The sequence below is a fragment of the Panonychus citri genome, unplaced genomic scaffold (genome assembly GCF_014898815.1).
Source record: "Panonychus citri isolate SS breed McGregor unplaced genomic scaffold, ASM1489881v1 Contig00079, whole genome shotgun sequence".
Lineage (NCBI taxonomy): Eukaryota > Metazoa > Arthropoda > Arachnida > Trombidiformes > Tetranychidae > Panonychus > Panonychus citri.
The window spans coordinates 1-25,340 of record NW_026515484.1 but is presented as its reverse complement, the minus strand read 5'-3'; the positions used below and the strand labels follow the sequence as shown (position 1 = coordinate 25,340).

The window sequence follows — 25,340 nt, the reverse complement described above, 5'->3', positions numbered from 1 at the left end:
TGGAAATCGGTAAATATGATATGATGCAGAATAATAAGATTAACGTGGGACTTTTTGATGAGAGTAGAACTTTTCGATGAAGGTCGGACTTTTCATGCTATTCTGATCGATGCATTCACTAGTTGTTCGAGGTGCTTTGCTGAGAACGAAAATATCACGAAAAAGTTCAGAGAGAAAATAAAAGCACTTGTAAATAAAGGAATCATCTCAGGAATAGTAAAACCCCTGCCACGAAAAGTGTTCGCAGCAGATCAAATTATGAAAGCTTTTCGATCTATGGCCTCAAGTAAACACAGTGGGAAAGTGTTAATTAAGATTAAACATGAAATTAGAGATGAATATTCCTCGACAACGAAAACATCAAAGGTCGTTGATAAAATTTTATCAACTAAATCGATCCCATTATCAATCGCAGCACCGGTTTTCTATTCAAGTAAAGCTTATATTATCGTTGGTGGATTTGGTGGATTTGGTTTGGAATTAGCATCTTGGTTGGTCAAAAAAGGTGTTCGACAATTGGTTCTCAATTCTCGATCGGGACCTAAATCATCTTACCATAAATTATCTTTGGAGCGATTAGAGTCACTTGGTGCAAATGTCATTATATCAACACAAGATTTAACTAATGAACAAGATTGTTGTTCTCTTTTCGAATCCCTTTCACCTTATCCAATTGGTGGGATATTTAATTGTGCTCTCGTTTTGTCTGATGCTTTAATATCCGATCAAAATGCTGAAACTTATGAAAAAGTTTGTTCATCTAAAGTAAAAATAACAAAGAATTTAGATAAATTAACTCGATCATTAGCTCCAGTTGATTGTGATTATTTTATGGTCTTCTCATCAGTCGCTTGTGGACGAGGTAATCCAGGTCAATCTAATTATGGATTAGCCAATTCTTATATGGAATCGATTTGTCAAGAGAGATTCAAACATGGACTTCATGGCCTAGCGATTCAATGGGGATACGTTGGTGATGTTGGATTTGTCGTTGAGAAAATAGGTGTTAACATTGTTTCAGTTCGCGGAACAGCAGCTCAACGAATCCATTCTTGTTTTTCTGTACTTGAACGAGCGTTAATCTACCCTTCTCCCGTTGTATCGAGTTGGATTCGAGCAATCGATAGGAAAAGTGTTGCGCTCGTTTCTAGAGACATAATTAGTTCAATCAGTCACATCTTGGGCATCAAAGATATTAATTCATTTGATCCTAATGTTACTTTAGGTGAACTTGGTATGGACTCATTGATGGCAATCGAAGTTCAACAAGTTTTAGAGAAGCAGTACAGTATTTCAATGAATTCAAAAGAGATTCGAGCTCTTACCATCATTAAATTGAAGGAATTATCAAACAGTATAAAAAACGATAAACAAACATCAGAATCATTAACAAATAGCGGCTCAACCATCAATGAATTGAATGATACGAATGAAAAGTTTGGATCACTTTTATCTCTTCAAGTTCCAAAAGCAATAACAATTGAATTTAATAATTTAGTAAAATCAAACAAAACATTCAGGCCAGTTTATTATGTTCCTCCAATCGAAGGAAATTATGATTTAATGAAAGGTCTCGTTGATCGGATTAAAAGACCAGCACTCGGACTTAATTGGCCTTACGGTCTTTCGTCTCTTACATCAATCGAGTCTGCAGCAAATTATTATGCTGATTATCTAATCAAGTTTCATTCACCAAATGACAGAATACACATGGTTGGCTACTCATTTGGAGGTATTATTGCTTATATCGCTTGTGAATTGGAGACTCGATTTGCGTCCAACGGAAGTGGACCAATAATTGAGAAATTAATTCTTATTGATGCTGATCCTGAAAAGCTAAAAAATGTCGCAGAAATAACTAAAAATACTAGAGTTAAAACTGCCGATATAATTATACAAGAGACTGAATTTGTTAAAGGAGCGATTCGAAGAGTATTTTCGAATTTGGACACGAATAAATTCGATTCGGAAATAGCTCATTGTTCCAATCGAAAAGAAAGATTCGATATATTCACAAAAATAATGATCGATAAAGGAATTCCCGAAGATAAGGCAGATATGATTTCTAAATTTAATGAGTTAACTTTTCAAAAAGGACAAATGCTTATCAATTATTCACCAAAACTCAATTCGAAATTAACCGAAATAATTCATATTCGAGCTAAAACTGATTTACCATTATTCCAAAATGCAATAAAAACTCGGTTCAAAGTAAGTAAACATTCAAACACATTGATCGATTGGTTGATTTATCAATTTGATTTTGTCACAATTACTAATCAACCGATTATTTTTTAATTTTCTCTCAGCTTGGAACCGAACACTTTTTTGATGGTAATCATCACACGGTAATCGGATCAAATTTGGACGCTATCGAGAAAATAACAAACAATTTCTTCAATATCCAAGAAGATAATAGCATTTTATAATTCATCTCTTGTTTCTTTTTCACTTATTATTAATACATTACGATCACTTTTTTAATTTGAAAAGGGGAAATATAAAAATGAAAGAATCAGTTTATCATGATGAAATTTTCTCATGTTCAAACAACTACTATTAGAATAAGTTTAAAATTATTTTGAATCAAGAGCTTGGAGCTCCCGATTGTCGATTGCCGTGCAAATATAAAATTCATGGAGAAATAATAATCAATCTATTTTTGAATCGAGACACATTGATTTCGATAGTTTACATTTTTAACTGACCAAGTTAAAAGTTAATTAATAAAGCTTCAGTGAATGTTAATGGTCACTATGCTGGTCACTTTTCTTGTCTTCTTGTCTGAAGATGACATTTTTTACAGAGAAACAAACTCATTTTCCAAAAAGTGTCAAAAGACTAACCAACATTTCCCTCATCCTAGCCAGTCAAGATAATTATTTGTGTTTCAAAGTAAAAATTCAATTGTCTTAATATGGAATCAGTTGTATTTCTTTTACCATCACTAATGTTTACTTTAATTACTTTTGATTGTAAGTTTTCATTAGAAACGATTATCAATTAAACTTTAGTTCAATTTAACCCTTTGTTTTATCTAAAACTAGCAACATGATAATGTTTCAAGTCTGTTGATTAATTGTTTCAACTTTTCCACCATTTAGTGACCCTTGCTGACCAATGTCCACCTGGAAAAGCAATAGAAGCTGATGTTTGTGCTTCTAAATTGTTTGTCGTTGGTAACAGGGAATCGCGAATGCCCCAAACAATCAGTGAAATGGACAAATATTGCTCGTAAGTTACATCATGATAATCAAACTTTTTTCTAATTAAATCGAATAAAAAATAATCTCTTCTGTTTACATCATTAGATCTGTTCGAAAAGCAGGTAAATGTCTAAAATCATATTCGAGCCAATGTCTTCTACCTTTACCGAAACAAATATCATCGGTCCTAAATCGAGCTGTCGAAACCAATGTCAATAGGATTTGCAACACTCAAGAGGGAAGACAAGGTAAGATTGATAATCGATTGTTAATCAATTGATTTCTCATTGTTTTCTATCATTAATACTAATTGTTCTCCTTTCTCATCTAATCTCGTCCTTTGATTGATTGTTTCTTATCTCTTCCTTCATCCATCTTCTCATTTACTTACATTGCTCTTTTTCTTCTTTAATTATCTTAATTGTTTCTCTTGTTCTTTTTTTCCTCATCATTATTAGAATTCATTCGTCGATTCTCATGTGTCAACAAGAATATCAATGCTCTACACCAATGTATGGACAAATATATCGACAATCTCGAGAGGATCAAAGGTGCTGATTCGAGGAATAAAATTGCAATGACTTGTTGGTATGTTGATTACGATTAATTGTTTCTCCTAATTTTCTTTGTTAATTGTTGTGTAATTTGTTCCAATATTTGTCTTAATCTCCTTTTCTCTGTAATCATCTCATCTTGTTGTTCATTCATTTTCTTCATTCATATTGTTTGTTTTTCTCTAATCTTTTTTACTAATCTTCTTTTATTTTTCTTTCTCTTTTCTCTACTTTAATCTCTCTTTCTTTTTATCATCATCTTCTTCTTCTTTACTAATGATTATCTTTCTCCTTTTACCTGTTGTGGTTTCTCTCTCTCTCTCTCTCTCTCTTCTCCTTTTCTGGTATTTGTCTTCCTCTAACCTAATATATCATTTGGTTGGTGGGACTTATGATCTTACAGTTACTCTTCATTTTTCAGAGCTTGTATGGAGAAGGGTATTGAAGGTATTTGCCCCCCAGACTCTGATGAATACATACATGAGTTGATCATTAACTATACTCGTGAAGTATTGGAAACACTTTGTGGACAATGGACTGGCCCTGGGGCTAAAGAACGTTGTGCCACAATCCCCACCCTGCCTAAGAGAGACTCAAGATCTTCCAAAAGCATGACCCCTTATAATCCGATTATGGACATTTTTGCAAATCTGTGAAAGCCTTTCAACGCTCATTATGGTCAATTTTTTTCTCTCAACTTCTCCTTCATCATTTTTCCTCATCCCCTCATCTTCCTTCTTACCAGAGAAAAACATCATTACTCTTTGTTCCTTTTCTACACTTGAGTATCTACCTGTGTATCTACTACCTGGTGGTCATTTTAGCTTTAAGAAAGATCTCTCTCTCTCTCTCTCTCTTTCTTTCTTTCTCTCCTTTTTAGATTCTACTGACCAACAAAAAGCCAAATCTTTCTCATAATTGTATCTTAATCTTCTACAATTTTCTATCCACTCCCTCCTCATTTTCTCATCCTCATCCTTATTCTCTCTTCCCTTTTTCTTAATTAGCTAAACTAAATTTTTCTTCTTGTAAGGGAGAAGTTAAAAGCTATTTCTTATCCTCTTTCTTACTCCAGAGGCTTCAGATCATCGAATGAAAATTCAACTGATGATAAAAGTTCAGTTGGCAATAGAACTTGACTCCAGAATTTGATGTTAATCATGATACAATTACACAAAAATATCAACTGATGGAGATTAACAGTTAACGCTTATGATACTAATAATATTACATGGAGACATTTAGTTATTTCAAAATGTGAAATAAATTGAATCAGATTCATTAGATTAAGTTTTGTTTAACTCTCTTAATTAATCTTTGATTTTTAAAGTAAAAACTATTAAATTTCGCGGAATTTAAAACTTAGGGGTCGCCAGAGTCTCGATTGATTTTCCTTTTAAATTTACCAATTGTTTTCTCGCTAATTAAAAGTCTAATCAATGATTATTAATGGAATTTGATTAATTTATTGTTCTCAACCTTTTGATCTTTAGTATTTACTCTCAATTTGTTTTCTTTTTCTATTTGTTTTAATTAGCGAAATCTTAACAAGTGAAACTGGGTTAGTATTTTGGTTCCTTCTTCAATTCCTCAATTGTGTTGACACTTTTTGTTTTGTTTTTTTATTCTTGTAATTTAATTGTTGCTTCTAATCATTTGTTTGTTTAATTGTTTAATTGTTTTATTCTTTTTTGGTTTGGTTTGGTTCCCACAGATTCTCTTCGGGACCAAGTTAACCAGGGGAAGATGAGGCCAATTCCTGTTGGTGGTAATAAGCCCGGAGGCTCAAATTCTGCAAGTGTTGTGGTTGATGAAATGTTTCCAGAGGGTGGACAGTACATGGATTTTGATGACACTTCGGGTACCGTTATGATGGACCTTACATCTAATGATAAACTTGTTCATACCGATTTTTATAATGATTTTGAAGACATTTTCGATGAGGAAAATCTTGATTAGATCTCTATACTTCATAGTATTAAATTGAGATTCACCTTTTCCTTTACTGTAAAGTGTAATCAATCTTGAGATTATTGAAACTTTTCAATTACCAGGATGTTTTACAACATTAAATCATCAAGATATGTTACATGGTTTCACTAAAATTGCTATTAACTAATTTCTATGATCTGAAAAAACATCGAATATAATAAATTATCAATCAAAAGTCAAAAGTGACTTTTTTATACTTTAAACTAATTTTTTAAAATTTTCTTTCAACAATCAGATAAAAATAGTGACAATTAAGTGATGAATTTAATGAGAAGGAAAATAAATACGATGATTAACAAATTATTTTCTTTTGTTGAATGAATGGCAATTTAATTGGGCTCTTTTGGAAATTAAATTTAAATGGTCAATTTAAAGGTAACTAAATTGTTTCCGATAATGTGAATCATCAAATTGATTGATTCCAGAATCATGATGATCATGTGAATCTTTGGCTTCTTCCTTTGAACCTTTAGAATCGAATTTCTTTCCATAATTATCTTCGAGTTTATGAGATTTTTTCTTCTCTTGTGACCAATTCTCTTTTCCTTGATTACCTTTCGATCCTGATTCATATTCTCGATTATTTGAACCTTTCAAATGATCGCGATTAGAATGACCCTGATTCTCCCAACCATGTCCGGAGCCTTTTTCTTTTTCCCATGACCATTTTTTCTCATACACTCGACCTTTATTCTTATTATATTCTTCGACCAATTTCTCATCTTCGTGGTCATTTGATTCTGAACCTTGTTTCCATTTCTGAGCAGCATCTCGATTATCATGACCGGAAGATTTTCTTTAGGATTTTCGAAAATTAAAATAAACAAATTAAAGATCATCGTCATTGATTATTCGAGTCGTTTATTAACTTACTTATGTGCAACATCAGAATGCGATCCTTGACTTTGGACATTTCGTCGACTTTCAGGAGACTGCGGCATCAGAACATCAGAATCTCAGAATCACTAATCAGCTGAGATTCTGTTGGATGAACCAAGGGATAAGGTTGAACTTCCCCCTGTAACAATGAAGATGGCGAAGGCTCCGTTAATTGTGAACTATTTGTTTCATTTAATCCGTTGGTTAAATTTAGTACAACACTTAGAACGTGAATGATTGGGAAGATGTTCATTCCTGGTTGATCAATCACAATTAGCCACAAATAATCAAATAAAATTGTCCCTTGACAAGTAGTAGCGCAATCAAATGTTGACCAACAATCAACAATTAATGAAAGAATTAACGTTAATAAGCTTAGTCTTGTCACTTCAAAGTTGCAATCAAATAAACAAGAAAATCAAAAATGTCGCATCAGTTGAACTTTTCATTTCATTCCAATTCGCTGATTAACAAAATCAATTTAAATTATTGAAGGGAACAATTTAAAGAGCTCAGTGTCAGGTTATAAAAAATTTAATCTATTAAAAAATCACTACTACAAAAAAATAGTTAAAAGTAAATAAAATATTAGTTTATTAAACGATTAATTTACCAATTTGGTTCTGTCCACAATTTACTAATCAATTGATATTCTTTGATAATAATCATCAAACTCTTATCGAATTAAATCTGGACGCTATTGGTAAAATAGCAAACAATTCCATCAATCATTTCCTTGTTCAATGGATCTTTGGCCATTATCTTTAATGTCGAAGTGGCTTCTTCTATTATGGTCTCAATTTTAGGATCAACAGGTGAAACTATTCCTCCGCCAATGTCATAGGATTGAGCAGTTATGTTGGCTTCTTCGAGCACAGCAGCTAATTTTTGTATAACAAAATGTTCACGAAGCGGAACAATGTTGGCCTCACACAATGCGATGTTTCTGATTAGACCAACAACAGCCTTTTTAATGGCCCAACTACGCGAATGTAATAAGTTGATTATTGGTACCAGACCCTGGCATTGAATGATTTTATGAGCTGCCAATTCAGCTTCGAAATATCTGCAGGTCAAGTGACGAAGAGCACAAACAGCAGGTTCAATAATTTCATTGTTGGCTCGTAGAGCGACAATCGTTTCAACTAGAAGCTCAACTCCACCCAATTCGTAAACTATTTTCTTATTGGTTTGATTACACGTAAGATTTGATAAAATACCTGCGACACAGGTAATGGTGGGTTCATGTGTGGCTGTATCGGCTAATGTGGCCTGAAGGATTTCCAAAACTTTAGACAATAACATATCCAATCCCTCTTCATTGACAGCAGCATCTGAAAGGTTTCTTATTGTGAACAAACAATTACCAACATGAATGTCAATGTTTGGATTCAATTGTAATGATAAGGCTTGTAAGCCACCACAATCTATGATAGCTCGTTTGTTTATTGGGCATGCAGATAGTACTTTCAAGGTGCTGCATGTCACCCAAAGTAGATGTGGATATGAGCTATTCTTCAAAATTCCTACAAGCTCATTGGTACCACCAAGATGATTTATAACAAGTTTGGTCTCAGAGTCGCCGTAGGCTAAAAGACGGATACAGTCAATGACGATAGATAAAAATTGTTCATTGGGATTGAAAAGTAACGAAACCATGACAGGTAAACCCTGAGCTAATCTTACAGCCTCTCTTGATCCATCTTGGTGTAAAAGTAGTAAATGTAAGGCAGAGATTGCAAGATGGATGACGGATTCGCTGTCACAGCTGAGGATTCGGATCAATTCCGGGATACCACAAAGTTTATGAATTGTTTGACGACCAAGATGATGTTCAGAAATATTGTATAAAATACCAGCAGCATTCTCAATCAATTCCAAATTATTACTCTTTGAAAGAGTATCAAGAAGAACGGCAATTAGCTGAGGAGAATCACTGATCATCTCACGACTCCCTGTTTCCTGTGATAATTGAAGAACCATGTCCAGAGCTTTTTTCTGAACAACAGTATCTTCATCGACCAAAAGATCAATTAAAATTGGAATAGCTTTCGATGCCATTTCCATCCTATCAGGTTGCATTTGCTGATTAGGTGAAGGTAATGAAGCTTGACTTTGGTCATTGCGTTTCCATTCATCATCGATTATTGATTGAGCCACAGAACAAAATCCCGAATCGTTGATTAACGAACCCCCCTTGATGTTTTTAAAATTTTCACTATTCATGATGACAAAACTTGACAAAAACAATTAAACAAAAAAAGAACAAAAAAATTGAAACATTCAACTGAAAATCAACAATCATATAGGAACAATGATCCCAATTCTCTAACCACCAGCGCCGCCGAAAACACGCTGCATTCTAGTGGCGGCGAATTCGAGTAACAAGTAGATCACCAGATGACTTTTACTTTGGAATTTAAAACCAATCAACCAACTAAATTTAATCTTTTCCACGCTAATTAAATAGTCTAATCACAATTGGAATTGGATTAATTTATTGTTCTCAACCTTTTGATCTTTGGTATTTACTCTCAATTTGTTTTCTTTTTCTATTTGTTTTAATTAGCGAAATCTTAACAAGTAAAACTGGGTTAGTATTTTGGTTCCTTCTTCAATTCCTCAATTGTGTTGACACTTTTTGTTTTGTTTTTTTATTCTTGTAATTTAATTGTTGCTTCTAATCATTTGTTTGTTTAATTGTTTAATTGTTTTGTTCTTCTTTTTTTTGGTTTGGTTCCCACAGATTCTCTTCGGGACCAAGTTAACCAGGGGAAGATGAGGCCAATTCCTGTTGGTGGTAATAAGCCCGGAGGCTCAAATTCTGCAAGTGTTGTGGTTGATGAAATGTTTCCAGAGGGTGGACAGTACATGGATTTTGATGACACTTCGGGTACCGTTATGATGGACCTTACATCTAATGATAAACTTGTTCATACCGATTTTTATAATGATTTTGAAGACATTTTCGATGAGGAAAATCTTGATTAGATCTCTATACTTGATAGTATTACATTGAGATTCACCTTTTCCTTTACTGTAAAGTGTAATCAATCTTGAGATTATTGAAACTTTTCAATTACCAGGATGTTTTACAACATTAAATCATCAAGATAACTAATGCAGATTATGTGTTACGTGATTTAACAGTCAACTTAATCCATGCATATGTTCATAGGAATTAATTTACTGTCTCATCTTTTCCAGTGTATCCTGAAAAGATGAATGATATTTTCATTCAACTTGTGTGAAAATTTCAATCAACAAGTAGTTTTAGATTATCAATTTTGTTTTAAATTGAATTTCTGCCAGATTACAAAATTTTATCTTCTTTTATAATCATTTTATCATCGTCAACATGATGATTTTGTTATAACAATTTGTTATCCCTCAATGTCAAATTCAACTTATATAAATAAATCGAGGTGATAACACTAAGGAAAGGATTTTAACCTCTTCACCTCTAAGGGTCGAGAAAACCAAAATAAACCAAAGAACCAAAATTAAGTAAATTGCGACAATTATTGATTACTAAATAATAAGAAAAACAAATTACAACTAATCACTTGAACCTGATTCTCATTAATTAATTTGATGATAAAAAATTATCCAATTTTTTGGCTATTTAAACGATTCTCGTGGTTAATATAAAGACTATTCCTCGAGAATGTCACAATTGAATTAATCTAAAATTTCAATGGTGAAAAATTAACTTTGATTGTGGAATAGCGAGAGATCTACTTACTTTATTTGGTTTAATTGGGAATTTAAATTAGATCAACAGTTTAATTAACTTTGATTTTAGACGAAAAATTAAAAATGAGCCAAAAAACGGATTACAAAACTCACGAAGAAAACAAAGTTGATGGAAACAATTGATTAGATTAAACAAGGATTAGTCTTTTTTCTTGGATTAATGTTGATGCTCTTTTCTCATTGGCAAAGTAAATTAATTTGATTCTTTCATGGATTAACATCCACAATGAATTTGATTGAAAATGTTATCGAAATTCATTGAACTTGATTTAATGAATAGAATTGTAATTGATTCAAATGTTTCGTTTCTTTTTTTTCATTCATCTGGATACACATGAACCTAGTGTGTTAACAATTAGGATGTGATCACAGTAATTAAGATGATTAAGGTGTGAGAATTAAGATAAATTGCAAAAATGTTTGACCTAAGATGAAGATACAAACTGAACTTCATGATTTCGATGTAGTTTATGTGTATGATTTAGTTCTGATCAAACGATTTTCTTTTTCATTCTTTAGCTTTTCTGTTAAATTTACTTTTTCAATTGATTGGTAATCATAATTAACTGATTGTTGTTGTTGTTGTTATTGTTATTATGTTGATTATTCTGTTGGACATTTTTAACAAACGTCGGTGAATAAACTGGACATTCGACTTTGTCTGAATTCTAGAAACTAATTCTTCCATCTCGATCAGTGTCACATTCAGTCATCAATCTTTCAACATCTTCCGCGGTAAAAGGCTTGTTGGACATCGCAAAGGCCATTTTAATCTCGTACCGATCAAGGTAACCATTTTTATCGGCATCAATCCAATCGAAAAGTTTTCGCAAGTTACCATGTTTCTCGGCGATAGTTTCCAGAAAAGCTTTCAATTTATCAGAAGTAATAAAACCATCGCCTTAATCATGATCAGAGAAAATAATAAGTGAATAAATCAAATCAGAATATAAAACAAAATATTACAATTCAAATTAGTAAAAATTAAAAGCAAATCATTCAATCAATCTTGATGTAATGTACTTAACGGTTTAAATTCTGGAACTGATTTCGCTTCAAATTGAACAGCATTTCAAAGCCGAAACATCAAATTAAATCTGAACAATTAAAGTAGAATCCTAGTTACTGTTAACATCGATACAGTTTCTAAAGTCTTGAAGTGACATAATGTATTTATATTTAAACTAGACTTCGAACCTGTGGTCCCGATTTTAGAACTTTTCAACTGTGAGATTCATTCTGATGGCTGATTAATGTTTCTAAAATTATCTATTAGTTATTTAGAATTGATTGTTAATAGTTTACACTGAAAGACAGTCTTGTTCAGAGCAATCACTTAGCTTTTCATCAACCATGAGAAGCTAAATTTGTTCAAAGATAATCATCTATATTTACACCTCCGAATACTTCGAGTATTTTGTCATGACTCAGAAACGAAAAGTCTAGCATTACATAATCGACGAAATTAGAAGTGGATTATCATGGATTATTTATTGGTTGTTATTATTGTGTGAATGAATTTGATTAGATTAACTTACTTTGAATTTCCTCGATTGTTTGTGTAACTGTCCCTTCTTCCGGGTGAAGTCCGAGTTGTTTCAAAATGTGTTTAAATGTCGAGATGTCAAGTTTACCTTCTTTATTAGCGAGAATTGAAATAATCTTTCAAATCACTTTCCTTGATTTCCAATTTGTCGCCCATTCTTATGATTTAATAATTAACACAAAAAATTGATACTTAAAATAAGGGAAAAAGAAAAAATGAGAGAGTGAGGTGGCGAGTGAGCGAATCAGTGAGATAATGTATGTGTGAAAGAAAGAGAGAGAGAGAAGAGATGAACAAATTAAAACGAATTTGAATATTTACAGAAAACAATTAAAACTCGAAAACAACAAAAAAGGATATTCACTTGAAAGAGACACTGAAGATGTGGCGATGATGATGATAATAATAATGAAGATGAGGTGGTGGATGAAAAATAAGAATATCTTCCCTCCTTGGAACAACTGAGAACGAAAATTTTGGCGATTGGACAATTTTTACTTCATAGAATAACCTCAACCACTCTCACTCTCTTTCTCTCTCCATCTTTCTTTATCTCTTTCTACATTTTGCTTCTCTCTCTCTCTCTCTCTCTCTCTCTTTCTTTCTTTCTTTCCCTCCATGATAAATATAAATTCAACGCCAAGAATAAAAGCTGCGAACGAGAAAGAGAAAAAGAAATAATATAAGAAAAGGAAGATGACGATAAACGGAAGAGACTCTGAGACAGATTATCTCCTAAAAAATCCCAACTGTAAACGATCTCCGCCTCTTCCCCATCATCTCAATCACTTGGAACATGTTCTTCATCAACCTTTTAATTATAACAATTTATTCTCTACTTCTCACTTGATTCTTTAATTACGTTGGAGATGATGGAGAAAAGTCGACATAAAACGAGAGAATGATTAGATTCTCGAAGAGGCGGATTTCTCACAATGGCTCATCTAAGCCAAGACTCAAGCGAAGAGAGAAAAAGAGAGAGAGAGAGAGAGTATTCTTGGCGTTGAATTTATATTTATCATGGAGGGAAAGAAAGAAAGAAAGAAAGAAAGAAGAGAGAGAGAGAGAGAGAGAGAGAGAGAGAAGCAAAATGTAGAAAGAGATAAAGAAAGATGGAGAGAGAAAGAGAGTGAGAGTGGTTGAGGTTATTCTATGAAGTAAAAATTGTCCAATCGCCAAAATTTTCGTTCTCAGTTGTTCCAAGGAGGGAAGATATTCTTATTTTTCATCCACCACCTCATCTTCATTATTATTATCATCATCATCGCCACATCTTCAGTGTCTCTTTCAAGTGAATATCCTTTTTTGTTGTTTTCGAGTTTTAATTGTTTTCTGTAAATATTCAAATTCGTTTTAATTTGTTCATCTCTTTCTTCTCTCTCTCTTTCTTTCACACATACATTATCTCACTGATTCGCTCACTCGCCACCTCACTCTCTCATTTTTTCTTTTTCCCTTATTTTAAGTATCAATTTTTTGTGTTAATTATTAAATCATAAGAATGGGCGACAAATTGGAAATCAAGGAAAGTGATTTGAAAGATTATTTCAATTCTCTCGCTAATAAAGAAGGTAAACTTGACATCTCGACATTTAAACACATTTTGAAACAACTCGGACTTCACCCGGAAGAAGGGACAGTTACACAAACAATCGAGGAAATTCAAAGTAAGTTAATCTAATCAAATTCATTCACACAATAATAACAACTAATAAATAATCCAATATAATTGAATGCTAATTGTTATGAAAGATTTATAATCTCTTCATTGGATCATCTCAATCTAATTAACTCATTTATACTCGAAGGATTTATGTTCGTACTTCAAAGTTCAGATTTTGTTTCTAAGCAACAAGTAGTTAATTTAATCCCATTTCGAATGCAAATCAAATTTAAATTATTTTGAATTAGTCGTAAACTAAGCTAAGAATAACATTTCACGTTGTTTATCAACTAAATTAATTGCTACAGTTAAATAATTAGAATGATTTATAGTCACAAAATAGACAAATTCACTGGTAAGAACGGAGAAAGACTAACTAATCTTTGATTCTGACTGTAAATTCTGGTTCTCATGAATCTAATTGTATTATTTTGTTTTATATTCTGATTTGATTTATTTACTTATTATTTTCTCTGATCATGATTAAGGCGATGGTTTTATTACTTCTGATAAATTGAAAGCTTTTCTGGAAACTATCGCCGAGAAACATGGTAACTTGCGAAAACTTTTCGATTGGATTGATGCCGATAAAAATGGTTACCTTGATCGGTACGAGATTAAAATGGCCTTTGCGATGTCCAACAAGCCTTTTACCGCGGAAGATGTTGAAAGATTGATGACTGAATGTGACACTGATCGAGATGGAAGAATTAGTTTCATAGAATTCAGACAAAGTCGAATGTCCAGTTTATTCAGCGACGTTTGTTAAAAATGTCCAACATAATAATCAACATAATAACAACAAAAACAACAACAACAATCAGTTAATTATGATTACCAATCAATGGATAAGTTTTTTGATGGAACAAAAAATATTGTCGACTTATTTGCCGTCGAACTTTTCAAATTTAAAATTTTCTTTCTTTTGTTTCCGTTTCCTGATCAATACAAATCAATTTTCTCTTTACGATTATAACTTTAATTGCAGACTAGACTCACTTGTACCATCAATTATGAAAAGGAACAAACTTGAAACAATTTAAATAAAACATTTTACTAAATTAAAATAAATAAACTGAACATCTATTCATTCAATCAACTTGAAATCTGAATCCATATCAAAGTTCAAAATTCAGTTCGTGCAGTCAGATAATTGAATCAGTTCGTGATGCAGATTACGATAATTTATTTTCCAATTATCATCATTATCCACTATGATTCTGATCAAACAACTTTAATCAATTTCTCTCAGTTCATTCTCATTAATCACTATCAAATGATATACGCTGAATCAATAATTATGTATATAAATAGATTGTAACTTCCGTGATGAAAAACGGACATTGTCCAGAACTTTTGTGAGTAAGGACTTGAAAATCTCGCAAGGGTATTAATATGAATTCACATGAAAATCTGATCTAATCGAAAGCAAAACAAGTTAAGGGTTCAAACCTCGAACGACTTCATCCTTAGAGCACCAGTAGGCCTGAGATCGTGAAAGAGATCGAGATCTGTCCTCACTTAATCACTGAACTTTTTTTTATCAAAATCGATTTAAATATTGGACTATTTAAACTTATGAACTCGAATCTTGAATAACAATCAATCGGTGGCTTTAGATTGAAATTTGAAAAACAAGGAAAAGTTTTTTTACGAAACGAAAATCGATTTTAGATCGACTCTTATAATTTAATCGATTCATGGATTAAACTGAATTTGTTTATCTCTCACATGTTTTCAATTGTAGTTATTGTTTATCAATTCAATTAATGTGGTAAATTGTTTTCTTTTGATAATTAATCATCACTTTATTTACATTTGAATTGATTTTTAATCAGTTTGAGTGGTTAATAATTTGACTTGATATTCGGGAACATGAATATCGGAGCTTTTACGAGAAATATTTATCCTCTTGGATGGATGAGAAATCCATATGTCCGTCGTCTTCCTGAACATTATTTGAAACACCGATTGGAACTTACTAAACCACCGGTTCGTGTTCATGATGACCCAACCACTGGTGACCTTTTGGATTATAAACTTACTGATGCGAAAACCTTAAGAATGTAAGAAAAACAAATTCACATGTTATGAGTTATGTTTACATTTTATCTATTTATTTATTTTCTTTTTCTCTTTTTTTTTATTCTTTACCAAATAGTGAACGAGTTCCCGATCTACCAGTTGCCACTCAAAAGCTACAAACTTCTGACGAAGCTATTCTCGGCGGAGAAGATGTAGTTTTCGGCTTTAGTTTACCAAAGAGACAATTGTTCAGAGACTCTGGTGTCAGGTACAGTTTCCATTTCCATTGCCAACACTTTCTTACTAATTTTCCTTTCCTATTCTGATCATATAGAAATGCTAAGGTATGGATGCCTAATATCTACCGGACAACCGTTTATAGTGAAGTACTTGACACCTATTTGAGTATAGTGTGTACAAAACACGCTCTCAATTTAATTCACGAGGCTCATGGATTCGATAATTATATCCTTCGGACACCAATTCAAGACCTTCAATCAAAATTGGCTCTTAAGCTTCGTCGAAAGATGCTGATAACATTAGCTAAAAACGATTTCCATCCAAATGATCCTGAAAAATTTGAATTAGTCAAGAATAAATATCAAGATTGTAAAATTCCGGTAAGTTTGTCTATCAAATTTCCTGTAATATAATAACTGTAATCATACTCAAGCATATCAAACCCTCAGTGTATTTTAATTGACAATGAGATTGTATATTTTTGCCAATCATTGTCAATGATCACTTGATTGTCACCATTGTCCTTTCACGAAACTATATCCAATTAATTTGTCTCATGTTGTACATTTACAGTTGGAAGAAGCTGAATGGATTGGGTTAAGTTGGGCTCAAGCTATTGAAAAGAATCACGAATCAACCTACAAACAATCAGAACCATTGAAAGTAAAATATATCAACGATTTAGTGAAAAAACTAGAAGGTTAGTTAGACTGTTAATTGTAAAGATTGACAGTTAGATTGTGAAGTAAAAAAAATCATCAGAGATTAAGAATCTTATCTAATATGTTTCCATTAATCTTGTTGACAGATTTAAAAGCCAGTGGGGAAATGCCAGAGCAGAAAAGGTAATTATTACCCTTCCATTAGGAAAATCACAATTCAATCTAATTAACCTCTAAACCATCATTAACTAATCTCCATCTTTTAATTGTCTTCTTCTTCACAGTGAACCACAAAGTCTATTGGATCGAGCTAAAAGTTTACTTCATCTCAGATGAATCATCAATAATTTCATCAACTCTTTTTCTGTTATTGTTTATATATAGAAACCTGATTTCATTACATGATTATTACCTTGTTCAGTTTAAAAACAATCGTTAATTTGATTATCGGAAAGAAAGTGAATAAGGTAAAGAGGAAAAGGTGTGTCAGTGATTGAGTTGAACACAATTTGAAGTAAACCAAATGAATCATGGTAATTATATAATTGTATCTGTTCACATATTAACTATACTTAAAAACGAGTCGATATTTTTCCCGTATTCACAATTAATTATTCATTAACATTCAACAATTATACAGAAAAGGAGCTCAATTGTTTGATTTCATGGTTGGATTGATAGTGTTTAAGTCTGTTGTTGTGTTGATGTTGTTTTTCACATTTCACAATTAAAAAGTCTTTCAATTGATTTAATCTTTTTTTGAGTTAAAAAAAAATTTAACCAATTTCAGTTTTATTATTATCATAAAAGTAATATCATCAGAATGTTGAGCTTACTCAGATGACAATGAACTTCTGAATAATTTTTGTTTTTGTTTTGTTTCTTTGACAAAAAGAGATTTGATATTGTTGGGAGATTAATACTTTTCCTTTTTTTTAAGAAGTGAATGAAACGATCAGCACAATAAGAAAGACAATAAATATTCCAGCTAAAATGGCCATCATTTTCATGTTTCTCCACCATTGTTTACGCTTTAATTTACCAGCTTGTTGTTCAAATTGTGAGGCACCTTGTTGCAAGGCATCAGCTCGATTATCCAATTCACTTAATTTCTGATCCCGTTCCAAAACTTTTTCCACATTATGTTTCATAATACCGACAACCTCTTCCACCTGAGCTTGAGTTTGTTGAAGCCGTTTAGATGATGCAGGAGCACCACCACCACCGCCACCGGCAGATCGGTTACCATCATATCCAGTTGACCTAATATAGCACAGAGAGGGGGGAGAGAGAACAAGAAAAACATACACATATACAGAAAATAATCACCACACACAAAGAAAGAGCATATAAAAGAGAAAGAAAGAAAGAAAAGATTGAAGGAAATAGAAAAAAATGAGAAAGATTAACAGACAAGTTTTACATCAAGGGGAGTTTTCAAGGTTTGAAGGTTGTGATTCCACTTGTTGCTTTCTTAGAGGCAACAAAAGATCACAGGTAAAATATTAGAATATCGACAAACCAATGGAGATAAAAACTAAATACTCACATTTTTATACAAAGACAAAAGTAAAACCACAATCAGAGTAAAAAAAAAGAGAAATAAAAAGTTAATCAGAAAATAAAAGAAACAATTAAACAAAATAAAAACAATTAACGTCAAGTGTTTGAAGTTTAATTTCTGCCCCTCAAGCGAAGGCCCTTCATTCATTCACTTGCTGAGTCAACTTGTGTTCCACGATCACTGACATCTGGTGGACAATAAAACAACTATTTTCTCGTATTCTTTTTAAATCTTTTTTATTCTTTAGAAAAATTAATTTTCTAATCAATCAGATTAATTGTCATTTTTGTCTCTACTTTGAAAATGATTACTTTCAATTATTTAGAATCAATTTGTTAGTAAGTAATTTGATGAAGAGAAAGATGAGAAAATTTCAACGTAATTTGAAACATTTATTTCAAAAGTTCTGTTGATTTGAAAGTTTTAACCGAATCTCTGATTACGAGTTAATTGTTGAATTATAGCCAATCAATTAAGAATTTAATTCAATATTTGTATCTTGTTTTTTTTTCTTATTCCTCAATTGTATCATCATTAGTTATCAATTGTCTCTGTTTCATTAATCTTAATATTTTAATTGATTTCAGTTAATTTGAATTTAATTTGTAACAATTTAAAAAACAAAGTTCACTTCTTGTATTACAAAGTTTTATACTAATAGAAACAATTTTGGAGAAATATAAAATATAATAATCTTCTCCTTGTTATCATATGATAAACTTTTTTTGTGTATATGTTTTTAAAGTAATCGTAACAATTTGATTTTGAAAATAAAGTTGATTATGACCATCTAATGGTGGTTAATCATTTGACTTTTAAGTTGCTTTAATACGTTGATGATTATTTCACGAAGGGTAAGAGGTTTACAATGTTCCTCTAGCCAACCGAATATACCACCAGAAAGTTCATCGAAATTTTTAACTGTAACTGAAGAATCAAATGATTGGAAAAGAGAATCACAAATTGCTTGGAAAACTTGAAATTTAACATCTTCACTTATTTGATTACACGATTGTCCAGGTTGAGCTTGTTGATGGTGTTTAACTATACGCTCATAATTAGCCTTCATTATTTGTAAAGCAATAACCTCTTTACGAAGAGACTGTAAACAAAATATAGAAAAATAAAATCAGAGAAAAACTTAACGTTAATTTCTTAGGCCTTGGAGATAATTTAGTAACAAACTTACTTGTAAATCCTCTTCCTCTTTTTTCTGCTGTGATTGCATATATTGAATATATTCAATTGATCGTTGAAGAATCGTCGCTTTGCTCAATTTATAACTTGAAACAGAATCTTGTTGAGCACAAGTTGGTACCAATGATTGAAGTTCCTCATAACCTTTTTTAATTGCATCTCTACGTTTTTGTTCAGCCATAGTATGAGCCTCTCGGCGTCTTTCCTTATAACTGGTGGTGGATTTGTGGTCAGAATCTTCATCATCAGTGGTTAATGAAGCATCAGTATTGTGGGTAGAAGATGCAGAAATCATGTTGCTTGTTGACAACAAGAAGAAACGAAAAAAAAAGAGCAAAAAAATCAAAAACTCTAAGAGGAGAGAAAAGAACAAAAAAAAAACTTAAATTAGAATTGAAAATTTTTTTTCTTTTTAAAACAATAACTTGAAATAAAGAGTAAAAGTGAAAGTAAATAGCGTTCATACTTACCCAAAAAAAACGGATTAACAGAAAACCAATTTAAGAGGCATTAAAATGGCCTTTGTTGTGATTAGAGATTAAAGATTAGTTAATTAACGATAATTAAAGAGAGAACGTTTGTAAACATTGGTTGTTTTCTTTTCTTTTCTACCACCAGATGGCAACAGGTTCGAAAGAACAATTGACCAATCAGAGTGAATTCATCTGATCGAATATTTTTAGAGATCTTAGCCAGCCGAGCTTCGACTGGCTGGCTAACTAATGACTTTTTTATTCTTTAGAAAAATTAATTTTCTAATCAATCAGATTAATTGTCATTTTTGTCTCTACTTTGAAAATGATTACTTTCAATTATTTAGAATCAATTTTTTAGTAAGTAATTTGATGAAGAGAAAGATGAGAAAATTTCAACGTAATTTGAAACATTTATTTCAAAAGTTCTGATGATTTGAAAGTTTTAACCGAATCTCTGATTACGAGTTAATTGTTGAATTAAAGCCAATCAATTAAGAATTAAAATTCAATATTTGTATCTTGTTTTTTTTCTTATTCATCAATTGTATCATCATTAGTTATCAATTATCTCCGTTTCATTAATCTTACGAGTTGATTTGATCTCTCTAGATGATTAACTTTTAGTACTTTTAGTTGCTCACTTTTACTTATCTTAAAGTTAATCAATTAAGTTAATTAGTAATAGATTAACTTGGATAATCTAACAAGTAGTTAAGTAAATATCTTAATGTATGTAATCTTAGATTTGTAATCAAAGACAAATAAACTGATAAGTGTCAAGTTGATAAAAAGTAATTAAGGTTGTTGCTTTTCTTTATCAACTAATTGCTACCCGAAAACCAACAATTTGTTAATTACATAATCATCCAAGTGAATTAAATGTAAATTCCGAAGTAAAACATTTAAGTGATCGCGATTTTAATCGAACTAGAAAAAGAAAAAGATTAATTAACTAAAATAATAATAATAATCTAAACTCATTAACCGAGAAGAAATTAACTAATTTCCATTGATAAAATAGCCTTTGCTTTTAATCATAGATAACTGCAAAGAAAGATGATTGTTAATTGTTACCATAAATTATTGGTTGATTTTACTTCAATCGAGTGAAATCTATGAAGTGCTCTGGTTAATTTTAATAACAATTGATTTGTTGTTTGTTGGTTGGATTGATTTGTTGTTGGTGTTGAGATGTTGGTTGTTTGTTGGATGATGAGATGATAAGATGATGATGATTTTGGTCAGGTGAGATATTAGTGGAATCATGTAACCATATCTTCAAAATTAATTTGCTTTTGTGTTTTTTTTTGTGAATGCTGATTAATTGGTGTTAATTGGGATGAGAAAAGGTAACGAAACAAAAGTTACTAACTATTGGGACATTTGTTTTGCTGGTTAACAATAGCTAAACTCCTCTTTACAAGAAACATTATGATATTAAAACTATCCTAAGATATTCAAGTCTGTCTCCAGTATAAATCGTTCACCATACCGTTTTTTAATCAAATTAATTATAATGACATGAAGAGAAAAGAAGAGAAAGAAAGATGGGAAAAGAAGGGAGCTAGAGATAGAGATAGAGAGAGAGAGAGAGAGTTAAAGAGTTTGGGCAAAGGGATGAGAGATAGTACAAAGTGATAAAAGAGGATCGATTCTGATAAATTGAACTTTTCCTACAGTCGTCCGTAGATGAACAGTTAAGAGAATGGAGGAAGTTATGGTACCATGTATCGATACAATCACACCTTTCCTTGATTTTACAAGTTTGCTTTTCGTTGAGAAGAGAAGGGTTCAGTTGGTTGAATTTTTTTATCAAGTTTTAAGTGTATTTTATGTAGAGGTGATGTGTGGGTATTTCTTATCTTCTTGTGGAGAGAGGGGTTGAGGTGATGTTGTATCTCAATTTTATACGAGCCAAACTGCAACTTGCTTTATGATTTTATTTGTTTGTTTGTTTGTTTGGTGGTTGTATTGAAGTTTGTATTAAATTGTTTGTTGGTGGTTTTCTGAGTGATTATTTTCTCAAATATGGATGATAACTTTCAATGAAGTTCCGAGCTCTCTGGCTTGGGAGTTAGTTGAACGGCTTCTTGAAGGGTTGAATGAGGGGTTGCATGAGCTGCTGCTGCTGCTCCGGGAGCTCCGCTAGGCATGGAGTCAAGTGTGGTTGAGTGGGGAGCCATTGAATGAAAATTGTATCCTGCGGACCCGTTTAAAGTTTCTCCGTAAGCACTCGAGACGAAATACTCTTTGTTAACACAATTACGTAGAGAATCTGGTATACGTGCAACTATAGCTCGTCTAATCTCAGCTGCAGCCATTTCACGAAGCTCAGTGCAACTTGCCTCACTGTACCACGCTGCATGGGGTGTAATTATCAAGTTTGGTGCGTCCTTGAGTGGTCCTGAAATTTTGAATTTTGTTGTTTTCATTAAATATTGTTTGCACAAAAAAAGGGAAAAGAGAGGGAAAATACATTTCAATTGTTATGATAAAAAAACCAAAAGGATTTAAAAATACATGTAAGAACGGGATAGTAAACTTACCGCTCATTGGACTGTAAGGTTCATTCTCCTGAACATCAAGACCGGCAGCTCTAATTCTTCCATCTTTTAAAGCGGCAGCCAATGCGTTCTCATCAACTAAGCCACCACGTGCTGTGTTGACCAGGAAGGCACCTGAATAAAATAAAAGTTTAAATGAGCAATATTGGTAAATAAAATGACAAGTTGGTTCATTTGACTTAATGTCAAAGTAGAGACAACTTACCAGGCCGCATCTGTTTAATGGTAAATTCGTTAATTAGATGGTGATTGTGTTCATTTAGAGTGCAATGAAGAGAAACACAATCGCTTTGATAAAGCAAGTCTTGCAAAGTGTAGACTCGAGTAAGTCCCAAAGATTTTTCAATACCATCCGGCAAATAAGGATCATAAAATATAACATTAAATCCGAACGCTTTAGCTCTGAGGGCAACAGCAGTACCGATTCGACCTAAAGAGAACAATATAATTATGAAGAATTAGAGATGGAACCAGGTTGGAGGGAATTTATCAAATTGAGCTGTAAACCCAAAACAGACAGTTTAGGCTAAAAAAGATAAATACATACCTAATCCAACAATTCCTAAAGTATCACCGCGGATCCGAGCGCAGCCTGCTGCGGCTTCACGAATTTGTTCGGGTCCTTGAAATTTTTTACCCTCTCGAACCGCGTTTGCTAACCAATATGTCCTTCTATACAAGTTCAGTATTAAACAAAGGGTTGCATCTGCTACTTCTTCCACACCATAACCAGGAACATTGCAAACAGCAATACCTACGAATGAAAAAAAACAATAACAATTAAAATAAAGCGCAAATTAAATAAGCCGGTTAAGAAAAAAATAGAAAATTGTAAATATTTAAGCTTGAAAGATCCAATGACAGCAGAGAAAAATAGATATAGGGAAGAGCTAAGACAATGAGAACTCATACTAGAAAAGAATGCAAGATAAAATGATGCTTCTTTACGGGTTGAAAGCATAAAATGATGAGCATTGCAAATGATAAAATGTAAAGAAGGTAATATTTACCTAATTCTCCGGCCGCTTTAATATCAACATTATCAACTCCTGAACCGATCCTAACAATAATACGGAGAGCCTTAAATTTATCGAGATCGTCTTTAGTTAGTGTAATTGTATGCCACATAAGGGCTCCAACAGCTTCATTCAACACTTTCTCATGAATCTCTTGGGTTGATTGGGCATCACAAAAGGCAACGGTTGCTACATCTTTCAATATTGGCATCTCAACTGAGCAGTCCCGTCCATCCAAGAGGGCAACCAGTGGTCTGGTATGCATTGGTCCATTTGAGATGGGACCTCTGCCTCCGACTGTAAATCATGTTACACAGGGGAGAGATAAAGAGAAAGAGATAGAGAAAGAGGGAATAGAGATGATGACAGGGAAGAAAAGACAAACGAGAAAGAGGAAGAGAGATAAAAGAGAAGCAAGAGAAAGAAGAAGAAGCAGACAAAAGAATTAATATCATAAGAATAAAAGGACATAGGAAGGGAGAAAAGATATCAATTAGTGAAAATATTTTAAAACCACCTCAGCACCAAGTGATTGATGACAAAGAAAAATAGGACTTACCTTTTCTCTTGATCATATTTATAACTAAATTATGATTGTTATTTATTTATTAACAAAGACGATTATGAGGAAGAAGAAGATGCTGATGATGATGATGATGATGATGAGAGAGAGTGAGAGAGTGAGACCGAGACACAAAAAAAACAGAGTCAAAATGTGATGATAAAAATGAGAAAAAAACCTAGAGAGAGAGAAAAAGAAAGAGAAATCGCCACAAAAGAAACTGCAAATGCAAGACTAAGAAAAGCGCCATTTTGATACGCCCAATGCGGTCATGCGAACTGAGAACTTTTTTGTCGCAAACGAAAAGCGCCAAATTCAAATGGAACATCGAAGTTCATTCGCCAGGTGGCGACAGTCGCTCTTTTTTCTCTTCGATTAACAATTAACACTTTTTCTTTTAATTTTACAATTAAAATCGTTGATAATTCGACAATTTATTCACTACAGTTTATCTTGTTCGGTTTTGAACGTCTATTCTTTCAAAGAAAATCTTCATTTCTTGGGCTGAATTATTTTCCATGAACAGAAAAGTTTATCCGATCGATTGGAATTTAAATTGTTAATTGTGACTCTTTTCCAACTGAATTTATGAAATGATGATGAAAGAATTAGTGAAAATTAAGAAGAAGACATTAAAGTGATAATGATGAACGATGAACATTTGTATTTACACTCTTAGAGGTGAATGGTTGAAATGATGAGAGTAATTGTATTGGTTGAAGTTTGAAAAGTGTCAATTTGAAAGAAAAAAAGAGAAAAAAATTATGATTAATTAATTTACTTAAAGAAAAACAAATGAAATGTTTGTTGACATTTGTTCATCTGTTTGTTTCTTTTCTCGTTTAGTGTCAAAGGTTAACTTTTCTCTCTCACCTTTACCCACAACTTTCTGTTTACTCTGATTGTTACACATACAAATCAACATCTATTTGCTTAATTTTGTTACCCTCAAAGTGATTTCGCTCTTTCAAACAATTTGTTGATCTTATTTTCGTTTTATTATTATTTCATCTTTTACTCATTTAACCTTGATGGTGATGGAAATCATCATGTTAAGTATAATCATAATAATGGATGATGGAGATGAAGAGGAAGACAAATGACGAATATCACTCAATCTCTCTCTCTCTCTCTCTCTCTCTCTCTCTCTCATTTATCATCCATTAACTTTTCTTCATCTTCATTCTTGTGGTTACCTGGATGATAAAATTAATTGTAACAAAGTAATTGATCCTCCCTGAAGGTAAAGTACTCACTTAATTAAGTAATCCTATCAATGAGCAATCAATTTTCAAAATCTAAGACCAATACAATGTGAAGACAAATTGTTGATCAACTTATTATAAAACTTATCCAGCATTTCAATTGTTATTAACCTTAGATTAGCTTAATTTGTTATAATTAACTTTATCCTTTTCTTTTTAACTAATATTAACTT

General features: G+C 32.2%; 10 protein-coding genes across 11 annotated transcripts; 4 read left to right on the top strand and 6 right to left on the bottom strand.

Annotated features, from left to right (window-relative positions):
• Positions 1–258: 258 nt before the first annotated feature.
• Positions 259–2,477, top strand: LOC128387290 (fatty acid synthase-like). The gene is made up of 2 exons (XM_053346463.1): positions 259–2,211; positions 2,310–2,477. Exons 1-2 carry the CDS (start codon positions 259–261, stop codon positions 2,427–2,429), a joined length of 2,073 nt encoding a protein of 690 aa, XP_053202438.1. The 3' UTR covers positions 2,430–2,477.
• A 360-nt stretch (positions 2,478–2,837) lies between these two features.
• LOC128387293 (uncharacterized) lies at positions 2,838–5,319 on the top strand. The gene is made up of 5 exons (XM_053346466.1): positions 2,838–2,975; positions 3,105–3,234; positions 3,312–3,454; positions 3,665–3,794; positions 4,164–5,319. The coding sequence occupies exons 1-5, from the start codon at positions 2,918–2,920 to the stop codon at positions 4,414–4,416; spliced, it is 714 nt and encodes a 237-aa protein (XP_053202441.1). The 5' UTR covers positions 2,838–2,917; the 3' UTR covers positions 4,417–5,319.
• A 744-nt stretch (positions 5,320–6,063) lies between these two features.
• LOC128387296 (uncharacterized) lies at positions 6,064–6,804 on the bottom strand. The gene is made up of 2 exons (XM_053346469.1): positions 6,626–6,804; positions 6,064–6,548 (listed from the first exon to the last, which is right to left on the bottom strand). Exons 1-2 carry the CDS (start codon positions 6,691–6,693, stop codon positions 6,122–6,124), a joined length of 495 nt encoding a protein of 164 aa, XP_053202444.1. The 5' UTR covers positions 6,694–6,804; the 3' UTR covers positions 6,064–6,121.
• A 511-nt stretch (positions 6,805–7,315) lies between these two features.
• On the bottom strand, positions 7,316–8,857 carry LOC128387288 (armadillo segment polarity protein-like). Its single transcript, XM_053346462.1, has one exon. The coding sequence runs from the start codon at positions 8,855–8,857 to the stop codon at positions 7,316–7,318; it is 1,542 nt and encodes a 513-aa protein (XP_053202437.1).
• A 1,653-nt stretch (positions 8,858–10,510) lies between these two features.
• On the bottom strand, positions 10,511–12,233 carry LOC128387298 (uncharacterized). Its single transcript, XM_053346471.1, is given in 4 exon segments — positions 10,511–11,064; positions 11,067–11,288; positions 11,926–12,038; positions 12,040–12,233. Coding segments are annotated over 4 exon segments (441 nt in total). The 5' UTR covers positions 12,090–12,233; the 3' UTR covers positions 10,511–11,008.
• An 892-nt stretch (positions 12,234–13,125) lies between these two features.
• On the top strand, positions 13,126–14,671 carry LOC128387297 (uncharacterized). The gene is made up of 2 exons (XM_053346470.1): positions 13,126–13,600; positions 14,085–14,671. Exons 1-2 carry the CDS (start codon positions 13,435–13,437, stop codon positions 14,363–14,365), a joined length of 447 nt encoding a protein of 148 aa, XP_053202445.1. The 5' UTR covers positions 13,126–13,434; the 3' UTR covers positions 14,366–14,671.
• Positions 14,672–15,314: 643 nt separating this feature from the next.
• LOC128387292 (39S ribosomal protein L28, mitochondrial-like) lies at positions 15,315–17,123 on the top strand. Its single transcript, XM_053346465.1, has 6 exons — positions 15,315–15,662; positions 15,758–15,889; positions 15,956–16,241; positions 16,435–16,561; positions 16,670–16,706; positions 16,808–17,123. The coding sequence occupies exons 1-6, from the start codon at positions 15,472–15,474 to the stop codon at positions 16,857–16,859; spliced, it is 825 nt and encodes a 274-aa protein (XP_053202440.1). The 5' UTR covers positions 15,315–15,471; the 3' UTR covers positions 16,860–17,123.
• A 147-nt stretch (positions 17,124–17,270) lies between these two features.
• On the bottom strand, positions 17,271–18,232 carry LOC128387299 (synaptobrevin-1-like). The gene is made up of 2 exons (XM_053346473.1): positions 18,073–18,232; positions 17,271–17,786 (listed from the first exon to the last, which is right to left on the bottom strand). Coding segments are annotated over exons 1-2 (330 nt in total). The 5' UTR covers positions 18,075–18,232; the 3' UTR covers positions 17,271–17,458.
• A 409-nt stretch (positions 18,233–18,641) lies between these two features.
• On the bottom strand, positions 18,642–19,912 carry LOC128387294 (max-like protein X). Of its 2 annotated transcripts, none has more exons than XM_053346467.1 (3): positions 19,755–19,912; positions 19,277–19,635; positions 18,642–19,189 (listed from the first exon to the last, which is right to left on the bottom strand). In XM_053346467.1, the coding sequence occupies exons 2-3, from the start codon at positions 19,577–19,579 to the stop codon at positions 18,878–18,880; spliced, it is 615 nt and encodes a 204-aa protein (XP_053202442.1). In that variant the 5' UTR covers positions 19,580–19,635; positions 19,755–19,912; the 3' UTR covers positions 18,642–18,877. The 2 variants fall into 2 exon arrangements, with proteins under 2 accessions (XP_053202442.1, XP_053202443.1); XM_053346468.1 differs by having other exon boundaries at positions 19,277–19,583; positions 19,755–19,892.
• An 851-nt stretch (positions 19,913–20,763) lies between these two features.
• On the bottom strand, positions 20,764–24,081 carry LOC128387291 (C-terminal-binding protein-like). Its single transcript, XM_053346464.1, has 6 exons — positions 23,900–24,081; positions 23,335–23,637; positions 22,872–23,078; positions 22,530–22,754; positions 22,307–22,438; positions 20,764–22,164 (listed from the first exon to the last, which is right to left on the bottom strand). The coding sequence occupies exons 1-6, from the start codon at positions 23,913–23,915 to the stop codon at positions 21,803–21,805; spliced, it is 1,245 nt and encodes a 414-aa protein (XP_053202439.1). The 5' UTR covers positions 23,916–24,081; the 3' UTR covers positions 20,764–21,802.
• Positions 24,082–25,340: the final 1,259 nt, after the last annotated feature.

Bases quoted from the DNA above. Each gene is read 5' to 3' on its own strand.
- LOC128387288 (XM_053346462.1), bottom strand. From the start codon at position 8,857: ATGAATAGTGAAAATTTTAAAAACATCAAGGGGGGTTCGTTAATCAAC.
- LOC128387294 (XM_053346467.1), bottom strand. From the start codon at position 19,579: ATGATTTCTGCATCTTCTACCCACAATACTGATGCTTCATTAACCACT. The intron at 19,190-19,276 runs GTAAGTTTGTTA...TTTTGTTTACAG, and splicing joins AAGAGGAAGAGGATTTACAA to TCTCTTCGTAAAGAGGTTAT.
- LOC128387297 (XM_053346470.1), top strand. From the start codon at position 13,435: ATGGGCGACAAATTGGAAATCAAGGAAAGTGATTTGAAAGATTATTTC. The intron at 13,601-14,084 runs GTAAGTTAATCT...ATCATGATTAAG, and splicing joins AACAATCGAGGAAATTCAAA to GCGATGGTTTTATTACTTCT.
- LOC128387293 (XM_053346466.1), top strand. From the start codon at position 2,918: ATGGAATCAGTTGTATTTCTTTTACCATCACTAATGTTTACTTTAATT. The intron at 2,976-3,104 runs GTAAGTTTTCAT...TCCACCATTTAG, and splicing joins TACTTTAATTACTTTTGATT to TGACCCTTGCTGACCAATGT. The intron at 3,455-3,664 runs GTAAGATTGATA...CATCATTATTAG, and splicing joins CACTCAAGAGGGAAGACAAG to AATTCATTCGTCGATTCTCA.
- LOC128387296 (XM_053346469.1), bottom strand. From the start codon at position 6,693: ATGCCGCAGTCTCCTGAAAGTCGACGAAATGTCCAAAGTCAAGGATCG. The intron at 6,549-6,625 runs GTAAGTTAATAA...AAAATCCTAAAG, and splicing joins CATTCTGATGTTGCACATAA to AAAATCTTCCGGTCATGATA.
- LOC128387291 (XM_053346464.1), bottom strand. The intron at 22,439-22,529 runs GTAAGTTGTCTC...TATTTTATTCAG, and splicing joins CATTAAACAGATGCGGCCTG to GTGCCTTCCTGGTCAACACA. The intron at 22,165-22,306 runs GTAAGTTTACTA...TCAAAATTTCAG, and splicing joins ACCTTACAGTCCAATGAGCG to GACCACTCAAGGACGCACCA.
- LOC128387290 (XM_053346463.1), top strand. From the start codon at position 259: ATGAAAGCTTTTCGATCTATGGCCTCAAGTAAACACAGTGGGAAAGTG. The intron at 2,212-2,309 runs GTAAGTAAACAT...ATTTTCTCTCAG, and splicing joins CAATAAAAACTCGGTTCAAA to CTTGGAACCGAACACTTTTT.
- LOC128387292 (XM_053346465.1), top strand. From the start codon at position 15,472: ATGAATATCGGAGCTTTTACGAGAAATATTTATCCTCTTGGATGGATG. The intron at 15,663-15,757 runs GTAAGAAAAACA...TTTACCAAATAG, and splicing joins GATGCGAAAACCTTAAGAAT to TGAACGAGTTCCCGATCTAC. The intron at 16,242-16,434 runs GTAAGTTTGTCT...GTACATTTACAG, and splicing joins ATCAAGATTGTAAAATTCCG to TTGGAAGAAGCTGAATGGAT.